This window comes from Varanus komodoensis, unplaced genomic scaffold, assembly GCF_004798865.1.
Source record: "Varanus komodoensis strain SLA01 unplaced genomic scaffold, ASM479886v1 scaffold23, whole genome shotgun sequence".
Lineage (NCBI taxonomy): Eukaryota > Metazoa > Chordata > Lepidosauria > Squamata > Varanidae > Varanus > Varanus komodoensis.
Window position 1 is genome coordinate 9,658,540 of NW_025335627.1, and position 16,122 is coordinate 9,674,661.

The window sequence follows — 16,122 nt, forward strand, 5'->3', positions numbered from 1 at the left end:
CTGCTAAAAGCACAGGTACTGCAAAACTTTGATCAGATGGTGCCGATATAAGGCAGTCATGGGATTTTGTTCCACACAAAAAACCTGCCCCATCTCAGGTTGCCTGAGCATGGCTTCTTGCTCACCACAGGTAGCAATGTCAGCAATACCTTTGTAACATTTGGAGCTAGACTGAGGTGACAGATTATACATGGGCCATCCACCTATATGGAATGGAAATGACTGATGATGCTCTTAGGGTTATACAGATTTTGTTCAGACAAAATCAGATATTTTTCACCTTTGAAAATGTATGTGAATTTGCTTAATTCTGATTGTTGTTGAACATTTGGGGTATTTTTCTGATCTCCAGGTACAATCAAGTGAGCAAAATAAACAAAAAAGAATGCTATGCATTGGAGGCCAAAGAGAGATCAGAAATGTATAAAAGTTTTTTTAAAAGGCAGACATATTAGCATATTTCCCAGTTACTTTCATACTTTAGTACAACTAAATTTGTATACCACTTCAGAAAATTAGAAACATAGTCTGCATGACTCAAGAGGCTGGTCTGCAGCGGACCCAGCAGGCCAGCTACATAGCAGTCCAAAGCCATTTGAATCCATTTTGGAATTTTCCAGCATCCCCAGCTGCCCCCAGCCTGCCTTCTGTCTGCACAACACGACAATGAAGGTGGGGTTCTTCACACTTGTCAAAGCCAAGGCGGATCTTAGCTCTGCTTCCATTCCCAGCCTAGACTGAGGGTAGGAGGTGGGTCTGTGAATGATGCTGCTGGTGCGTTAGACATGCTTGTTCCTGCCTTGGACAGCGTAAATGTGTTATGCCTGTGAAAGAAGCTTGTGCTAACATTAGCAATGTTGCAAGTGTACTTGATATTACTTAATATAAATTTTGACATATCTATTCAGAATGTCCATTCTGCTTTATGGGGCTCTCTAAAAGGTTTTTCCTTTCAGATTGCCAAGCTACGTCAGCAGCTGCAAAGGAGTAAGCACAGTAGTAGGCATCATCGGGACAAGGAACGGCAGTCTCCATTCCACGGTAACCATGCAGCTATTAACCAATGTCAGGTAAGAACCTAACACAATAAAAAGTTTGTAAGGGTTAGTGCTTGGGAAGTTAAAAGTATTTCAACCATTGTGTGGCAGGAAGGAATTCTATCAAATGTCCGGTGCTTACCAGCACTAAAAGAAGATGAAAATCCTAGCAGAATTAAAGACAATTGGCTTTCCTGCTGAACAGGCTGCTTCAGATTTGCCTCTTATAGGTTGGGAGTATGGCATTTCAAGTGTAACTGTAGTAGGGGAGAAAGACTTAAGATTTGAAGAGTGATACCTTTGCAGATAAAACAAGCCATGGCACCTCAATGCTTCATCCAAATATGTGTTTAGTTTTGAGCCTTTGGCAGACACTGTGCCTTGAAACCTGCATCATGCTAGCTGTCATCAGCTAGCACAGTGAGATTGTCTCCTTCTGACTGCAGGCCAGAAATCAGCTCCAGTGGGCTTACCGGCTCTCTGCATTTGATATCACTCACTAGTAAAGTCTCCAAATTGATGGCACCATATTGAGGAGAAAATTGAATGGAAGTGTTGAGCTGGTGGGGCAGATCCATAATGTTTTTAGCTCACTAGGGCTGGGCTCTCGGAGGATCTAGGTTGCCAGTGAAGGGAGCTCATGGTTTGTTCTAGAACTTCTTGAGATGCTGATCCTAGTGAGATACTTTCTTTCATGTTATTTCCTTTTCATAGTTCCACGGGTGAACCTTTACCAACAGATGTGTACAGCATTTGACATGCAACAACAGTTAGCTATGGATTTTTAAAGCTAGCATTCTAAATGCTGAGTCCTCACTTCCTGGCCAGCCTCCTAACCAGCTTAGCAACTTGCTTTGGAGGTTTTATAGGTTAAGTATGTCAGCAGTTGAACTGATAGAATACCAGTGTATTTTTTTAAACCTATAAGGAATTCAAGGAGAAAAGGGCATACATAAAAAAATCCTCTGGAGAAGTAAAATAAATTGTAGTAGCTCACCTCAAATTTGCCATCAGGCAGGGTTTCAGTTTGCCATCTGCACAGGATAAGAACTCAGAAGGAATCATATGACTAGTTTTCCTGTTGTAAACTACAGGAATCTTTTTTTTTTCCTTTTACCTTTTTGTGGGGGGGATTTCCAGGCTCCTGTTCCAAAGAGTATGCTAGTCCCAGTGATGCCAATCGCCAAGTCCACTGGGTCACGTTTCCGTAACAGCATAGAGGGGCTGAATCAAGAGATTGAAATAATCATAAAGGAGACAGGAGAGAAAGAAGAACAACTTATTGTAAGTACACTACCAACCAAATAGGTATTGGTGCCTCTTTTTTGGCAGTTAACTCCTCTCACTATCCATGTGTACTGAGCATGAAAGACTAGCAAGCAGTGAAGGTACTGAAGTTATCATGCAAATGGTGGAGAATTTTTTGCAGCAGAAGACACTAACATATCACCCATTGGACATGTTCATGTATCATGACAAGCACACGTTGAATATTACCATGGATGGGGGTCTTATCTCCTGTTGTACCACACTGGGCCTGACGGACAGTTATGGTTCTGATGATGATGTTGAGGATTACATCTTTGTATCCTGGCTTTCTCCCTTGTGAGGAACCCAAGGTGACTTGCATAGCTTCATTTTTATCCTCACAACAACAACCCTGTGAATGAATGTCACCCAGTTATCTCCATGACTAAGTGGGGACTAGAACCCAGATCTCCCAGGTCCTCAGTCGAGCACTTTAAGTACCACACCAGATTGTTCGTTTTGTACCTGTCTTCCTTTATGAGCCATCATTTCCCAAGAACATGTGCCCTAACTATGAAAAAAGTCCTGGTATCCATTGGTCAGCTATGTACTTTCCCTTCCTCCTCCGAATGCAAGGCATAACTCATATCACCACCCCCACATACTGAATTAATGCTACACTTTTCATCTTTCCCCCACTGTAAGATTCATCCACTGCAATTCTTGCCCCCCATTCCACCTCCTGTCACAGAACCTGCTTTTATCCCATTTTCTCCATTCATTCCCTCCAATTTATTCCTGGTCAGCAGAATGATTTTTAATAAAAGGAACACAGAGAATAGGTGCTGTTGTGTTGGAGAAAGAGAAAAACACCTCCCAAGTCACTGAGCAGCTTAAGCACTGCTGCTTACTAAGGCAAAGCGAGGAAGTCATAATCCAGAAAATAAAGCAAATTGAGAGGCTGCAAATGCATGTGAAAAGGAAGCAAGGTGACCACAATGTTGGTCACCATGACTGGGTTCACACAATAGCAAGCAACCAACTATAACGAACAGTGGTTGGTTGTCATGTTGTGTGAACCCAGTCATCATCGCTGATGTCTTCCACTGGATGTGCATGATACTTCCAAGACCAAATATATGTCTATGCAAATTTCTGAAATCAGCACCTGTTTAAGGAAAAGGAAAGCAAGGAAAAATTAAGAAAGGGTCATTCATAAGGAATCCTACTTCAGTCAGTCTGGTCCCTTCTTGTACAGGATCATGCTTTTTAAATCCTCTTAAGAGTGTGTGTGTTCATTCCTCTTCTTGGAATGCTGGAGCAGACCCCAAATCTCCTTAAGTTTGGCTTCCAGTTTTTTCCTGGACATCTCTTGGAGTCTGAAAAATAATCTACTGCTAAAGAGCTTTATTAATACAAGGGGCTAAAGTCTGTTAACATGTAACATAGTTCTTTCCCAGACAAGATTAGTAGTCTGCTGCATGGCAAGAAGTATATAATATGTTCTTACTTAACAGCCACAAGATATTCCAGATGGGCATCGAGCACCACCCCCTTTGGTGCAGCGCAGCAGCAGCACCCGCAGCATCGATACGCAGACTCCTGGGGGAGCCGAGAAGGGCAGCAACAGCGGCAGCAGACCCCAGTCCGTGTCCCCCAGCTCCTTCCTGGCCATCTCTCATGAGGGCAGTGAGGAAAGCCCATGCTCTGCCGATGACCTGCTTGTGGACCCCAGAGATAAAGGTATTCCTGCAGAAAGGGCTCTGTAGAATGACTCGATTATAGTGCAGGCACTAAGCTTGGCCTTAGAGCAAGACCCTTGTTTTGAAGTAGGAGCTAGGGATGGAGAGTTACAGTACTGAACAAGGAGGGTGGCTACTTCTTCCTCATTGCCGGAGCTGTGCTTCTGGTTTCTCTGCTTTTTTAAACAAGCCTTTAGTCATACCTGCCTTTACCTACCTTTAGTCTACCCATTTGTTGCCTTATTTCCATACTCGTTCATAAAACTTGATGTGGTTTAGCTAGTAATAAGACGGGGTTGATGCAATATGACATAAATGTACACATGGAAGCAGAAGGTTGATTATGTGAGGAAAGGAAGCTGAATAACCATTCCTGCATTAAAAATGAATGGATATACGTCTGTGAGCAGTGTACTTAAGCATGGAACACTGTGCCTTAGCTTAGAATTGTAGTGCCCAAAACTCTAGAGGCCATGTTAACAGCCATAACATGGTGATAGGAGGGTGTGGGGGGGTGTATACACACACCTCAGAAATGTTTGAAGAATACCAGTAAGAGGGTGTTTTGTGCTTAGAGGACAAACTTGATTTAGCTTTTTAGAAGTATCAATCGCTGCTAGTAGTTGTGGGGAGGAATTGGAAAGGCAAAGGATTTAATTTTTCTTTGGTATGTTTAAGAGACATTTTGTTCCCTACAGAAAATGGAAACAATTCTCCCTTACCCAAATATGCCACCTCACCAAAGCCCAACAACAGCTACATGTTCAAACGTGAACCTCCTGAGGGCTGTGAGAAGGTGAAAGTGTTTGAAGAAAGCTTGTAAGTATTGCTGCACTTCATATTTCTTGAAAGTCTTCTATTTCAGCAGACCCTCTGCCTGAGCTTTGCTTTACAAATCAATCTAGGTAGTTTTTCTTTCAGAAATATGTGAGTTTCAATAAAGCCAGAACTATAGTGAACAACTTATACACTTGACTCTATCATTTTTTCAACTTGCAGTGCAGTGTTTATTTAGAGTTGTTTTGCAGTCCATCTTGGGGAATGCAAGTCCTCTGCCCTTTGGAGGAAATCCATGGAGACATCACTCCATTATTGACATAGGGGCTGTGGGGTGTGTGTATCCCCCCCCCCCAGCCTGTGCTTTCTGAGGGGGAGGATACACCTTCAGAGTAGCCATTCTGTGCTCATGCCCATAACCCATTAAAAGGGAAATTTGAAAAGTGCCCATGGGCTGAAAATACTTGTTGATCCTGCATGATGTTATCATCAGTTCAGGTCATTTTCTAATGCACAAGTGAGCAATACCAGCAGACTCATGCTATCCTCAATGTTTGCAGGCAGCAAAAAAAAATCTTAAGTAACAAACCTTAAGAATGAAAAAGCTCCAAATAGCTTCCATAATAGTTTGGCGGCATGGAACGTTGTCTGTCTGAGTGAGGGGGGAAGAGCAAGAGGCAGCTGGGCAGGAAGCAGGGCAGAAGATTGGGGCAGCTGGAACAGGAGAACCCACATGTGTTTGTGCATAGCTAGGCTGAAGCTGAGAGAACAGCCTGCCATAGCGTCCGTTTTCATCCCCACATTAAAGGTGGGGCTGAGAGAGTAGGATGCAAGACCCCTGCTGTGTAATTCTGTCTACACACATTTTTCAGACAGGGTGGCTATAGTGAGAGAGGAGCTTACAGCAGCCTTGTGAAGCAGTATTGTTGCCTGCCAGAGATACAGCTACTCAAATTGCTCTTCAGGCCACCTCACAAGCCAGATCAAGCACTGAAGTTGCAGGATGAAGCCTAATGGCCCACTTGACTTCCAGCAGAACAGCTGTCCCTTTTCTTATTTGGGAAGGAATCAAAGGCATTTTACCAAATGAAATAGGATGCAAGTCAAAGTGTGGGCTTCTGTTGTAAATGTGAACTTTTGTTTGTTCCAAAGATTTGCAAGGGATACATGGCACCACCTGGAACACGTGTGTTCCTGCTTGTTCCTTCTACTGCGGATTGGAGACTTCCTGTGCTTGTGAGCTAAAACTGCACAAGCCACACTTGAGACGTATCAGCAGATTCAGGGAAACCTGGAGGTTTGCAGATATGTTAAAAAAACAAATTAGGGGAAAGAAACCTAAAAGGAAGAACCCCATAGTACCTTAGTTTCACAGAAAGTTCAGTGAGAGGAAAGGAAAACAAAGAACCATAGGATGGGCAAAGGTAGGAGTTGCATGAAGGGTAGAACAAAGCATCTCATTGTCTGGATTGATACGTTCCTGTTTCACAATCAAGAGCTATTTTAAAATGTCCCAAGGGACAGAAGAGAACTTCTCAGAGCTGTCAGGGAGAAATCAAAGAGCAAATGCCTCTGGCACTGAGCACAAGAGTGTGTGTTGCCTCCAAATGGAAGTTTGGGTGAGGGAAAGAACACAGCCGGACAGCAAGGGTCAAGCAGGTGTACTGTGGATGGAAGGCTGACTTGCTGAGGAAATAGGAAAACCAGGGGGTAGCAGAATGGAAGGGAGTCCTGAAGTGAAGCACCAGGAGGGAGGGAAGGCTAAGAAAACAGGGAGAATAGTTACTAGGCCAAGCTTAAAGCACTTAACATAGAATTAAATTGTGAATCTTCTTGTTTATACAAATGTTTCTCTCTGTACAAGGTGTCCCAGTCACTTGAGATTTGCTGCATCCAAAGCTGCATAAGAACAGAGCTAGGAACATTTTGAAGAGTTAGCTGCTGGACCAAGGGCTCCTTGACAGTCATAGAATCAGAATAGTAGGGTTGGAAGGGGCCTTGAAAGTCACCGAGTCCAACCCCCTGTTGTTGCAGGACACCAAGTTACACCATCCCACTCAGATGGCTGTCCATTTTCTTTTTGGATGTCTGTAGTTTGGGAGAGCCCGCCACCTCTCTAGGCAGCTGATTTCACTGTCGTATAGCTCTGACAGTGAGGAAGCTTTTCCTGATGTCCAGCCTGAATCTAGATTGTCGCAACTTGAATTGATTATTCCATGTCCTACACTCTGGCATCAGCAAGAAGAGATCTTGACATTCCTCTTTGTGACAGCCTTTGAGGTACTTATAAAGGGATATCATGTCCCCACTCAGTCTTCTCAAGGCTGAACATACCTAGTTCTCTCAGTCTTTCCTCATAGGGCAGTTTTTCCAAACCCTGGATCATTTTTGTTGCCCTCCTCTGGATCCTTTCTAATTTTTCTGCATCTTTCTTAAATCTTGGTGCCCAGAACTGGACACAGTATTCCAGGTGGGGTCTGAGTACTGAAGAGTATAGAGGAATGACTACTTCTCGTGATGTGGAAGTAATACTTCTGTTAATGCATCCCGAAATAGCATTTGCCCTTTTGGCAGCTGCATCACATTGTTGGCTCATGTTTAGCCTATTGTCACAATTACTCCAAGATCTTTTTCTGTTTCAGTTCTGTTGAGCCACATATTCCCCGCCTTTGGTTTCTTTTTCCTAGGTGGAGGACTTGACACTTGTCCTTACTGAATCTCATTCTGTTACTTTGAGCCCAGTGTTTAAGTTTATCAAGTTCGCCCTGGATCTTCATTCTGTCTTCTAGGATGTATGCTGTTCCACCCAATTTTGGATCATCTGCAAATCTGATTATCTTTCCTTTCCTCATCTAAATAATAAAAGATGTTGAAGAGATGTTTAGATGACTAAACCCTGTGGCACCCAACTAGTTACCTCCATCCAATTTGAGAAGGTGTGATTGATGAACATTGTTTGTGTCCGATTTAGCAGACAATTTTGGATGCACCTAATAGTTTTTCTGTCGGTGTGAGCTTAAGTGGACTTTGCATGATGGTGGAGGACAGGAAGGACTGGAGGAATGTTGTCCATGGGGTCATGATGGGTCAGACACAGCTTTGCAACTAACAACAACAATAGTTTTTCTATCCAGTCCAGTTTTTGCTAATTTGCTTATCAGAGTGTTGTGTGGCACTATGTCAAAAGCTTTGCTAAGGTCTAGGTAGATTATGTCCATGGTGTTCCCTTTGTCCATTTGGGAGGTAACACAGTAAAAAAAATGAGATTAAATTAGTCTGACAGGATTTATTTTTGTTAAATCCATGCTGGCTTCTATTGATCACTGCATTTTCTTCAAGATGCTTGCAGATGGATTTTTTAATAATTTGCTCCAGAATTTTTCCAGGGATTGATGTCAGACTAACTGGTCTATAGTTCCCAGGTTCATCTTTTTTCCCCTTTTTGAAGATAGGGAGGACATTAACCCTTCTCCAGTTGTCTGGCACATCTCCTGTTTTCCAAGATTTATCGAAGATGATAGCCAGTGGTTCTGAGAGTTCCTTCGCTAGCTCTTTTATGAGTCTGGAATGGAGTTCATCAGGCTCTGGAGATTTAAAAGTGTTTATTCTATTTAGGTATTCCTTGGCCATTTTTCAGTCTTGGCCTCCCATCTCTCACTTCCAGCTTGAACTTCCTCTTGATTGCAGATTTCCTTGTGGGAGAAGACTGAGGTGAAGTAGGAATTGAGCTCCTCTGCCTTTTCCTTGTCTTCTGTTGTCATTCTGCCATCTGCTTTAAGTGCTGAACACCCTTTTCTTTCTCATGTCTTTAGTTCTGGATGTATCTGAAGAAGGCTTTCTTGTCTTCCCTTGCTATTCTCAATTCCTATTCCTATTCTCAATAGCATCCCTTGCTATTCTCAATTCAGTTTCTGCTTTAGCCTTCCTGATGCTATTCTTGCAATTCCTTGCGATTTGTTGTTATTCTTCTTTTGTGGCCTGGCCCTGCTTCCACTTCCTGTACATGTTCTTGTTTTCTTTCAGGCTGTCACTTAACTTTTTGTGCAGCCATGTGGGGTTCCTCTGCTGTCTTCTACACTTTTTTCTTATGGAATTGTTTGTAGTTGTGCTTGAAGAATCTTCTTTTTCAAGATTTCCTACCCCTCTTGGACTCCTTTCCCCTTAAGGATGTGTTGCCATAACATTTCACTTACCATTTTTCTGATTTCGTTAAAGTTGGCTTTCTTGAAGTACAGGATGCTTGTTTGGCTCTAGTTACGCTTTGTCTCCTTTATAATTGAGAATTCAAATATCACATGGTCACTTTCCCCTAGAGTTCCAACAGCTGTTATTTTGTGTACCAGGCCATCCCTGTTACTATTAAATTGAGGATAGCTGATCCTCTCGTACCTTCCTCTACTTTCTGCTGGAGAAAGTTGTTGGCAACACATGTCAGGAATCTCTTGAAGGGGCCATCCTTGGCAGAATTTGTCTCCCAGCATATATCAGGGAAATTGAAGTCCCCCATGGTGACTACATCATTCTTGGAAATGCTGGCAAGTTGCTTTTTGAAGGTTGCATCCTTGTCCTCTTTTTGACCAGGTGGTTGGTAATAGATGCCAATAACTATGTTTTTCTTATTTTTTTGTTCCCTTTAAATTTAGCCAGAAGCTTTCAGTGTGGCTACTAAGTTCCTCTTCTTGTATTTCTGTGCAAATATGTGTCTCTCACAGATAGTACAACTCCAGCTCCCTTTTTGTCCTTCCTATTTTTCTTGAACCAGTTGTATCTATCAGTTGTAGAGTTCCGGTCATGTGAGTCATCCCACCAAGTTTCAGTTATTCCTATAAGATCATAATTGCCCTCATGTACTATGAGCTCAAGTTCATGTTGTTTGTTTCCCACACTCTGGGCATTGGTGTAGAAACATCAAAGTTCATTCTCGCTGTGCCCTGGTTTTCTTCCTACATTTTTTGGGAGACTGGTGTTGGGCCCTGCTTGAGGTTTTCTTTCTGTTGAAATATATGAGTCTTTGCCAGGTGATGGTGCGCCATGCTACACATCTCCTTCCCCTATAGGTTTTAGTTTAAAGCTCTCCTGATGAAGTTTTTCATGTAGTGGCCAAACATCTGCTTCCCATTCTTTGTGAGGTGCAGCCCATCATTTGCCAATAGTTCATCTTCCAGGAAGCTTAGCTTGTGGTCCCAGAATCCAAATCTCCCTTTATGGCATCACCATAGCTGGTCATTCACTTGAAAGATTTTTCTTTCCCTAACAGTTCCTCTTCCATGTACTGGTAGGATTGAGATGACTATCTGGCCCCCAGTGTTTCTTAATATCCTCCCTAGAGCTTTGAAGTCTGATGTTATTTCAATGAAACCTACCCCCTCCCCCTCTGCATGTGTGTATCTGCATAAAACTCTAAGGAACCCTTCCTCCCTCAGTGTGCTGCTTCCCAGATATTTTGGTTTGCAACTCCCAGGATTCCTGTCCTTTAGCCATGCTGACCATGATGTAGGAAAGCTGAAGTCCTAAATATCTGGTGGACACTAGCTGGAGAAGGCAAATCTCAGCCTTCTACTCTGAGGGACAAGAAATTTTGTTCTCCTCTGTATGAAATCCCAGATTCCTTCCCAGATAGATCCTGTACATAGGCAGAAAGGAGAGGCAAGAACTTACTAGTTGGGGCAGTGATCCAGAACATTTATGTGCCTCCAAATATTTGTCTGTTAGTAAGTTAGGCCTCAGGTCTTCAACACTCACACTAGATCTAGGGAGAGGGCACAGTATCCAAAAGGTATTTTTGTGAGTACGCATGTGTATGTTAATATGTGTAGGTGCCCAGTGCTATGTCTTAACTATAAACACAAATCAAGTAGCCAGAAATGAATAGTTTGAAGCAAGAGAAGCTGAATCCTGCCACTCAGGATTCCAGTTTTCAAGACAGGCATGAGACAAGCAGATCCCTGAAGCAATCCTGTTATACAAATGCGCTTGCATACCTTTCATGTATTTAATGTTCAGTGTTTCTTTAACAATTCACAGGTCCAAACCTTGGTCTTGAAAAGTTAGGGTAAGCTAAAGATAATGGGAATCGCTCTCTCTCTTGTGGTGACAATGTCCTTTGTTTGTAGGCCAAAGCCCTTGCATGAGATTCCAGCATTTTACTGTCCTGACAAGAACAAAGTAAACTTCATTCCAAAAAGTGGCTCCGCTTTCTGCCTTGTCAGCATCCTCAAGCCACTCCTTCCCACACAGGATCTTACGCTCAAGGGTGCTGCCCACAACCTGACCGTCACGTCTGGTATGACGCCGGCTCTGCTGCAGCCCATTTCTGTGGCCTCCCTGACAGCAAGCACAGACCAAGAGCGGCTTTCTCGTGCTACAAACAAAGTCATGCCACAGCTGTCTGTGCTGCAGCAGTCAGGACACAGTGAAGAAACTGAAGGATAAACTTGGCTTCGTTAACTTTTGAAAATTTTGTTGAAGTTAGCTGTGATTAAGCCTTCAGAATCGCATCTGTTTGCATCATAATTGCTGGCAATTCCATAAACAAGTCCTAACTAGTATCTTGATCTCCACAACCACGACTGTTAGCGTGGTAGGGGATCTAAGAAAGAAGTGGTGGAAAAACAGTTACATGAGTCTTGAGAAGGCTCAAGTTCAATCTCTGCCTGCACTTTTTTAAAAAAGCTTTGGTACAAAAGGAAAATTGATACCCGCACTTCTTTACAATTGGAGGAACCACTTTTTCCTGATGCCTTGGGTCCCAGTTTAAACTTTTAAACAAGGAAAAAAATCAAGACATACCAGCTCTTAGCAAAGGATTTGCAAGGGAAAAACAAGCAAATGACACTGCAAGGCCTATTCGTAGAAAAAAATTACGAATCTGGAGTGGGGTTTAATGCACTGTGGAGAGTATCATGAACACACTTTTCTTGCCACATCAGTTCTGCCATTCGGACCAAAGGATCAAAACGTTCCAGTGTTCTCTCGTTTGATCCACTCGATTTCCCTCCTTCTCCCAGATAAGCTTAACATCAGGCTAAAAAGAAAAGCAATATTGGTAGATATTTGTTGGGTGTGGGGTAAAAACATGCATAGAATCACCTGTCTGGAAATCAAATTTGAGAGCCATTCTGCAAATACTATAACGAGCTGTTTTCAGTCTTGTGTTTCAGAACTGTATTCCCTTCCTCTCTCCCCAGAACTGCCAACTAAATGTCACATCAGTGCCTCTTGGGAGACCTTGGTTTCTTGTGTCACTGTCAAAATCTTGAATTGCCTTTGACATATACTGATCTTGTCATGTCTTGACACTGTACTATATAAACCCTGTAGTCATATGATCTTGAAATGGCCATGCATGGTTCTTCCTGCTTGTCAAAGTACTGTTTTGTGGGTCTGTTGAGGGTAAGCGTTTGTCAGGCATGATGTTTGTAAACACAGATTATTTCAGTGGGCATAGTCTCCTTTTTGACTAGCAATATTGTTAGAATGTTAAGCGAAGAACTGTTTGATTCTTAGTATTGTTCTGCAGATGTGACACATTTCATTTCTTTTGTGATCCTTTTATCAGATTATAATTGTGTAATGATCAAAAATAGGAAGAAATCGATGTTACTAAATTGCTTGTGAAGGGTTCTGAACTCATCTGGTTTCAAGAGTGTTTTTACTGAGATGAAATCAATAGCACAGCGTGTGCTAGAGCAGCTGCTTAGAGGCTGAATTTCAAAACATCTCTGAAGTTGCAAATTTCGTGGCAGGTGGGCTAAGTAATTTCAGATCAGTGGGATTGTGGATACAAAATTGATCAGAATGAACTGGGCAAACCTATGCATTTAAGAAAAAGTTACCTCGAAACAGTCACACTTCCCTGGTACCTTCAAACGAACAGAAGTATTTGCAGCATCAGTGTGACTCACTTTGGACTAGGCATGGCAGCACTCGGGTGCCAGCCGTCTTTTCTTCATTAGTTTGAGGTAGGTTGTACCTTCTTGGGTTTTTCATTCATTTTTGCTTGCTTTATGCACCATCTCCTGTGTTTACTTGTTGTTTCCATTATGTTTTTAAAACGGTGTTGTCGAGGTATACGTTTCTACACAGCTAGGCAACCCCTGGGTCTGTCAAACAAAGTGGTGAGCTTTGACTCACAAATGGTTATGCTACAGTATATGTGTTAGTCTTTAAGGTACCTCAAGATTTAGTTGTATTTGCTGCAATGGATTAACAAGGCTATGCCTCTGGAATACTTTTCAAAGTGTTAATTGTTTTGTACCTTGGTCCTGTATTGTCACTGTATCTTTGTTCCTGCAGTGTTACTCTGCTTTCAAACATAGTAAGTGTAGCAAGATGGTTTCACCCCCATTCCATGGATTTAATTGCTGGCATATCAAGTCCCAGGACTACCTGTTTTGTTGCATTCAGCACTCAGATTAAGAGAGCAGAGCTTTTGTTCAGTCAGAAGCAAATATGCTGGATGCTGGCAAATAATATCCTAGGAAAAACTAGGTCATCTTTCAAATGATGTCATAGATCTGTTGTATCTGACTTTTGTAGACCCCCATCAGGTTTCTTACTAATGTTCCGGCTTTGTGAAACATGGGTAGGTGAGCTGCTTTTATGGAGGGGAGAGACTTGCATTTTGTTTAAACCTGCTTTTCATATTAACTTCTCCTGTCAAAGAGCAACTTATTGTTGCTTGACTGTGGTAACCTCAGGAAATCTTTCTATTCTCCAACTTGGTGTAAGAGAGGCATCCCATGGGGGGGGTCGTCTCCCCACTGTGTCCGACAAAAGCAGAGGCCACACAACCAAGCAGCTGAGCTACCTCTTGCTTCCACGCTCTGCCATGCCAGGTTGCCCTTGCTTTTTGCTCAGGACAGAAAGCTTTTTTGTGCCCTCCACCTCCCCATCTGCCGTCTTCAAATTCCCATTCCAACTTTCAGCCATCTTCCCTTGTGAAACCTGTCAGGGGCACAGCACACTCAAGTCAGCGGCCTCTTTGGTGGCCTGAAGTGCCAACATGCCCTTAGCAGAAATGTGCAAGGCCGTGACCTGAGCAAATTCAAGTTCTTTCTCTGGATGTAATGAAATCGACACATGCAGGCTGGTGTACGCTTTGCAGGGGGAATTCTGCAGGCACTTAAACTGGAGATTACTTCACCCAAAATTCCGCTCCCACCTCAACTGGATATTAGTTTTATCATATCCCACTGTGGGATGCCTTCCCCATACCAACCCAAAGCATGGAACATTGGTGCTTATTGCAAAGGCTTTTCCTGGGTAACAGTGCAGAAGACAACCCAACACACCGTATGATTTTTAGCAAACCTACCTTGTCACCATGGATAAGGTTATGTCTCTGCATCTACCGGTCATACCTTTTGATGGAACACTAATAATTGTAATGCAGTATTTTCTGCTTCTCTGTGTGTCTCATTTTTACCCCAACAAGATCAATCGGTACACTTTTCTTTTGAGCTATAGCCATGGATAGAAGTGACAAGGAACCATGGGATACTCAAAAGTGTAGTTATGTGGCCCCCATTTTTCCTGGACATCTGTGAGATGTCTTCCATGCAACAATGAAGAAGGAACCTTTTGGTAACTACTAATGTTCCTGTTAGGTACTTAAAAGCCAGATTTCAATTTGGAATTTTATAACAATTTAGGCCCTCAAAATTCCTCATGATTCATTGTTTTAATGGCTTGCGCTAAGAGGTGCTTTGATTACAGTAAAATATGTTCAGTGCAAAGCTTCTTTAATGTGATTTTTTTCTGCCTTCACTTCTGCTGGAACAAAGATGAGTGACCGGTGACCCTCAAGGCACTTCAGGCTGGTCTCCAGGTGTGTATTAAAAAGCTGACACTCCAGCTTAAAGGAACAGTGTTTCTTTGCTCTCGTGGTTGTTATAACTTGAACAAATAATGGAAAAATGAAGTTGAATTGCATACCATAAGCAGCAAATATTTATCTGGTAAATTTCCCCTTAAAAGCAAATGAGCTGCTTGACTGATTTGCACCAGCAAGGTATTGGCTGCCCACAGCAAGTAAGTTGCTTAGTATTCTTTAGCATGGAGTTCTCTGAAGTTTGGTTTAATGCTTAGCTACCTGGTCTGGTTTGCCTTTATTTCTCTGTGACATCAGAGCAATTAAGCCAACCATTGCAAGAGCTGGGAAGTTAAGGAGGAGGTTACTAGAAGAAGTTAAAAGTACAAGAAGGGGAACCTTATCGAAGAATTAAAATCCAGCTTTAGCTGGTTCAAAATACGGAGACCAAATTCATTCTTTTCAGCTGTCATGATTTCCAGGTTTGTATATAAAGGTAATTGTGATGTAATTTTGTCAAATCAGTGGTGGGTATGTATCTTTTTGAGAAATACGCTATTTGTGCCATGTTTTATACATGATCAGTATGATGCAAATCTGTCTGTGTGTGCCATGCCCAGGTCCCCTGCCACATTAAGAGGGTGATGGAGGAAGGAGGACACAGGCAAAGCCTCTAAGCTACTTCTTTAGCCCACAACTTGGCTTGGAGAGGAGTGCAGCTTCCATTTGCCACCCTTCAAACCTGCTTAGGTCTGTGGGAAAACTTCCCCCTTTTTACAGCTCCACAAGGGACAGGAGAGGGGCTGGGTACTCTCGGAAATGCAGCTACAGAGAAAGAGGGAGTAGGGCAAACACTTACTTTCTATATATTTCCGCTTCTTAACTGTTTCCAAACTAGGAAATCGCTTGGAGAGGGGAGTAAGGGAATGGTTGCTTTCTTCTAATCCCAGCTCAGATGAAGAAGGAGAAAGGCCTGGGGGGCTGGGGAAATAGATCCTTCTGTAGTCATGGGCAAGTGAAAGATTCCTATCACTGGATTCACCCAATCTTCCTGATGATGATATAGGAGAGCTAGAATGGGCCTACAGGGCCATTAACTCCAACCCCCTGTCCAACACAAGATACCAGGTTGAAGCATTCCCCTTAGATGGCTGACCAGCTGTCTCTTGAATGCCTCCAGTGTGGGAGAAACTCCCAGCTCCCTGGGTAACTGTTTCCATTGCCATAGTACTCCAACAGGAAGTTTTTCTTGATGTCCAGCCAGAATCTGGCTTCCTGTAACTTAAGCCATTATTCTGTGTCTTGAACTCCGTGCTGCTTGAGAAGAGATCCTGGCCCTCCTCTGTGTGACAGCCTTTCAAATACTTGAAGAGAGCTATCATATCTCCCTCAGTCATTTCAAGGCTGAACATGCCCAGTTCTTTCAATCTCTCTTCTCAGGGCTTTGTTTCCAGTCCCCAGATCATCCTTGTTGCCCTCCTCTGAATTTTTTTCAGTTCGTTTGCAT

At 42.8% G+C, this 16,122-nt stretch overlaps 1 protein-coding gene across 2 annotated transcripts in view; it reads left to right on the forward strand.

The window, feature by feature from the left end:
- The window catches only part of FAM117B (family with sequence similarity 117 member B), a 37,103-nt gene extending 21,208 nt beyond the window's left edge, over positions 1-15,895 (forward strand). For both annotated transcript variants that reach the window (XM_044432084.1, XM_044432085.1), the window contains exons 4-8: positions 957-1,070; positions 2,178-2,321; positions 3,803-4,028; positions 4,726-4,846; positions 10,918-15,895. In XM_044432084.1, the coding sequence (XP_044288019.1) occupies positions 957-1,070; positions 2,178-2,321; positions 3,803-4,028; positions 4,726-4,846; positions 10,918-11,236 (924 nt within the window). In that variant the 3' untranslated portion in view covers positions 11,237-15,895. The remainder of the gene's footprint in view (positions 1-956; positions 1,071-2,177; positions 2,322-3,802; positions 4,029-4,725; positions 4,847-10,917) is intronic.
- Positions 15,896-16,122: the final 227 nt, after the last annotated feature.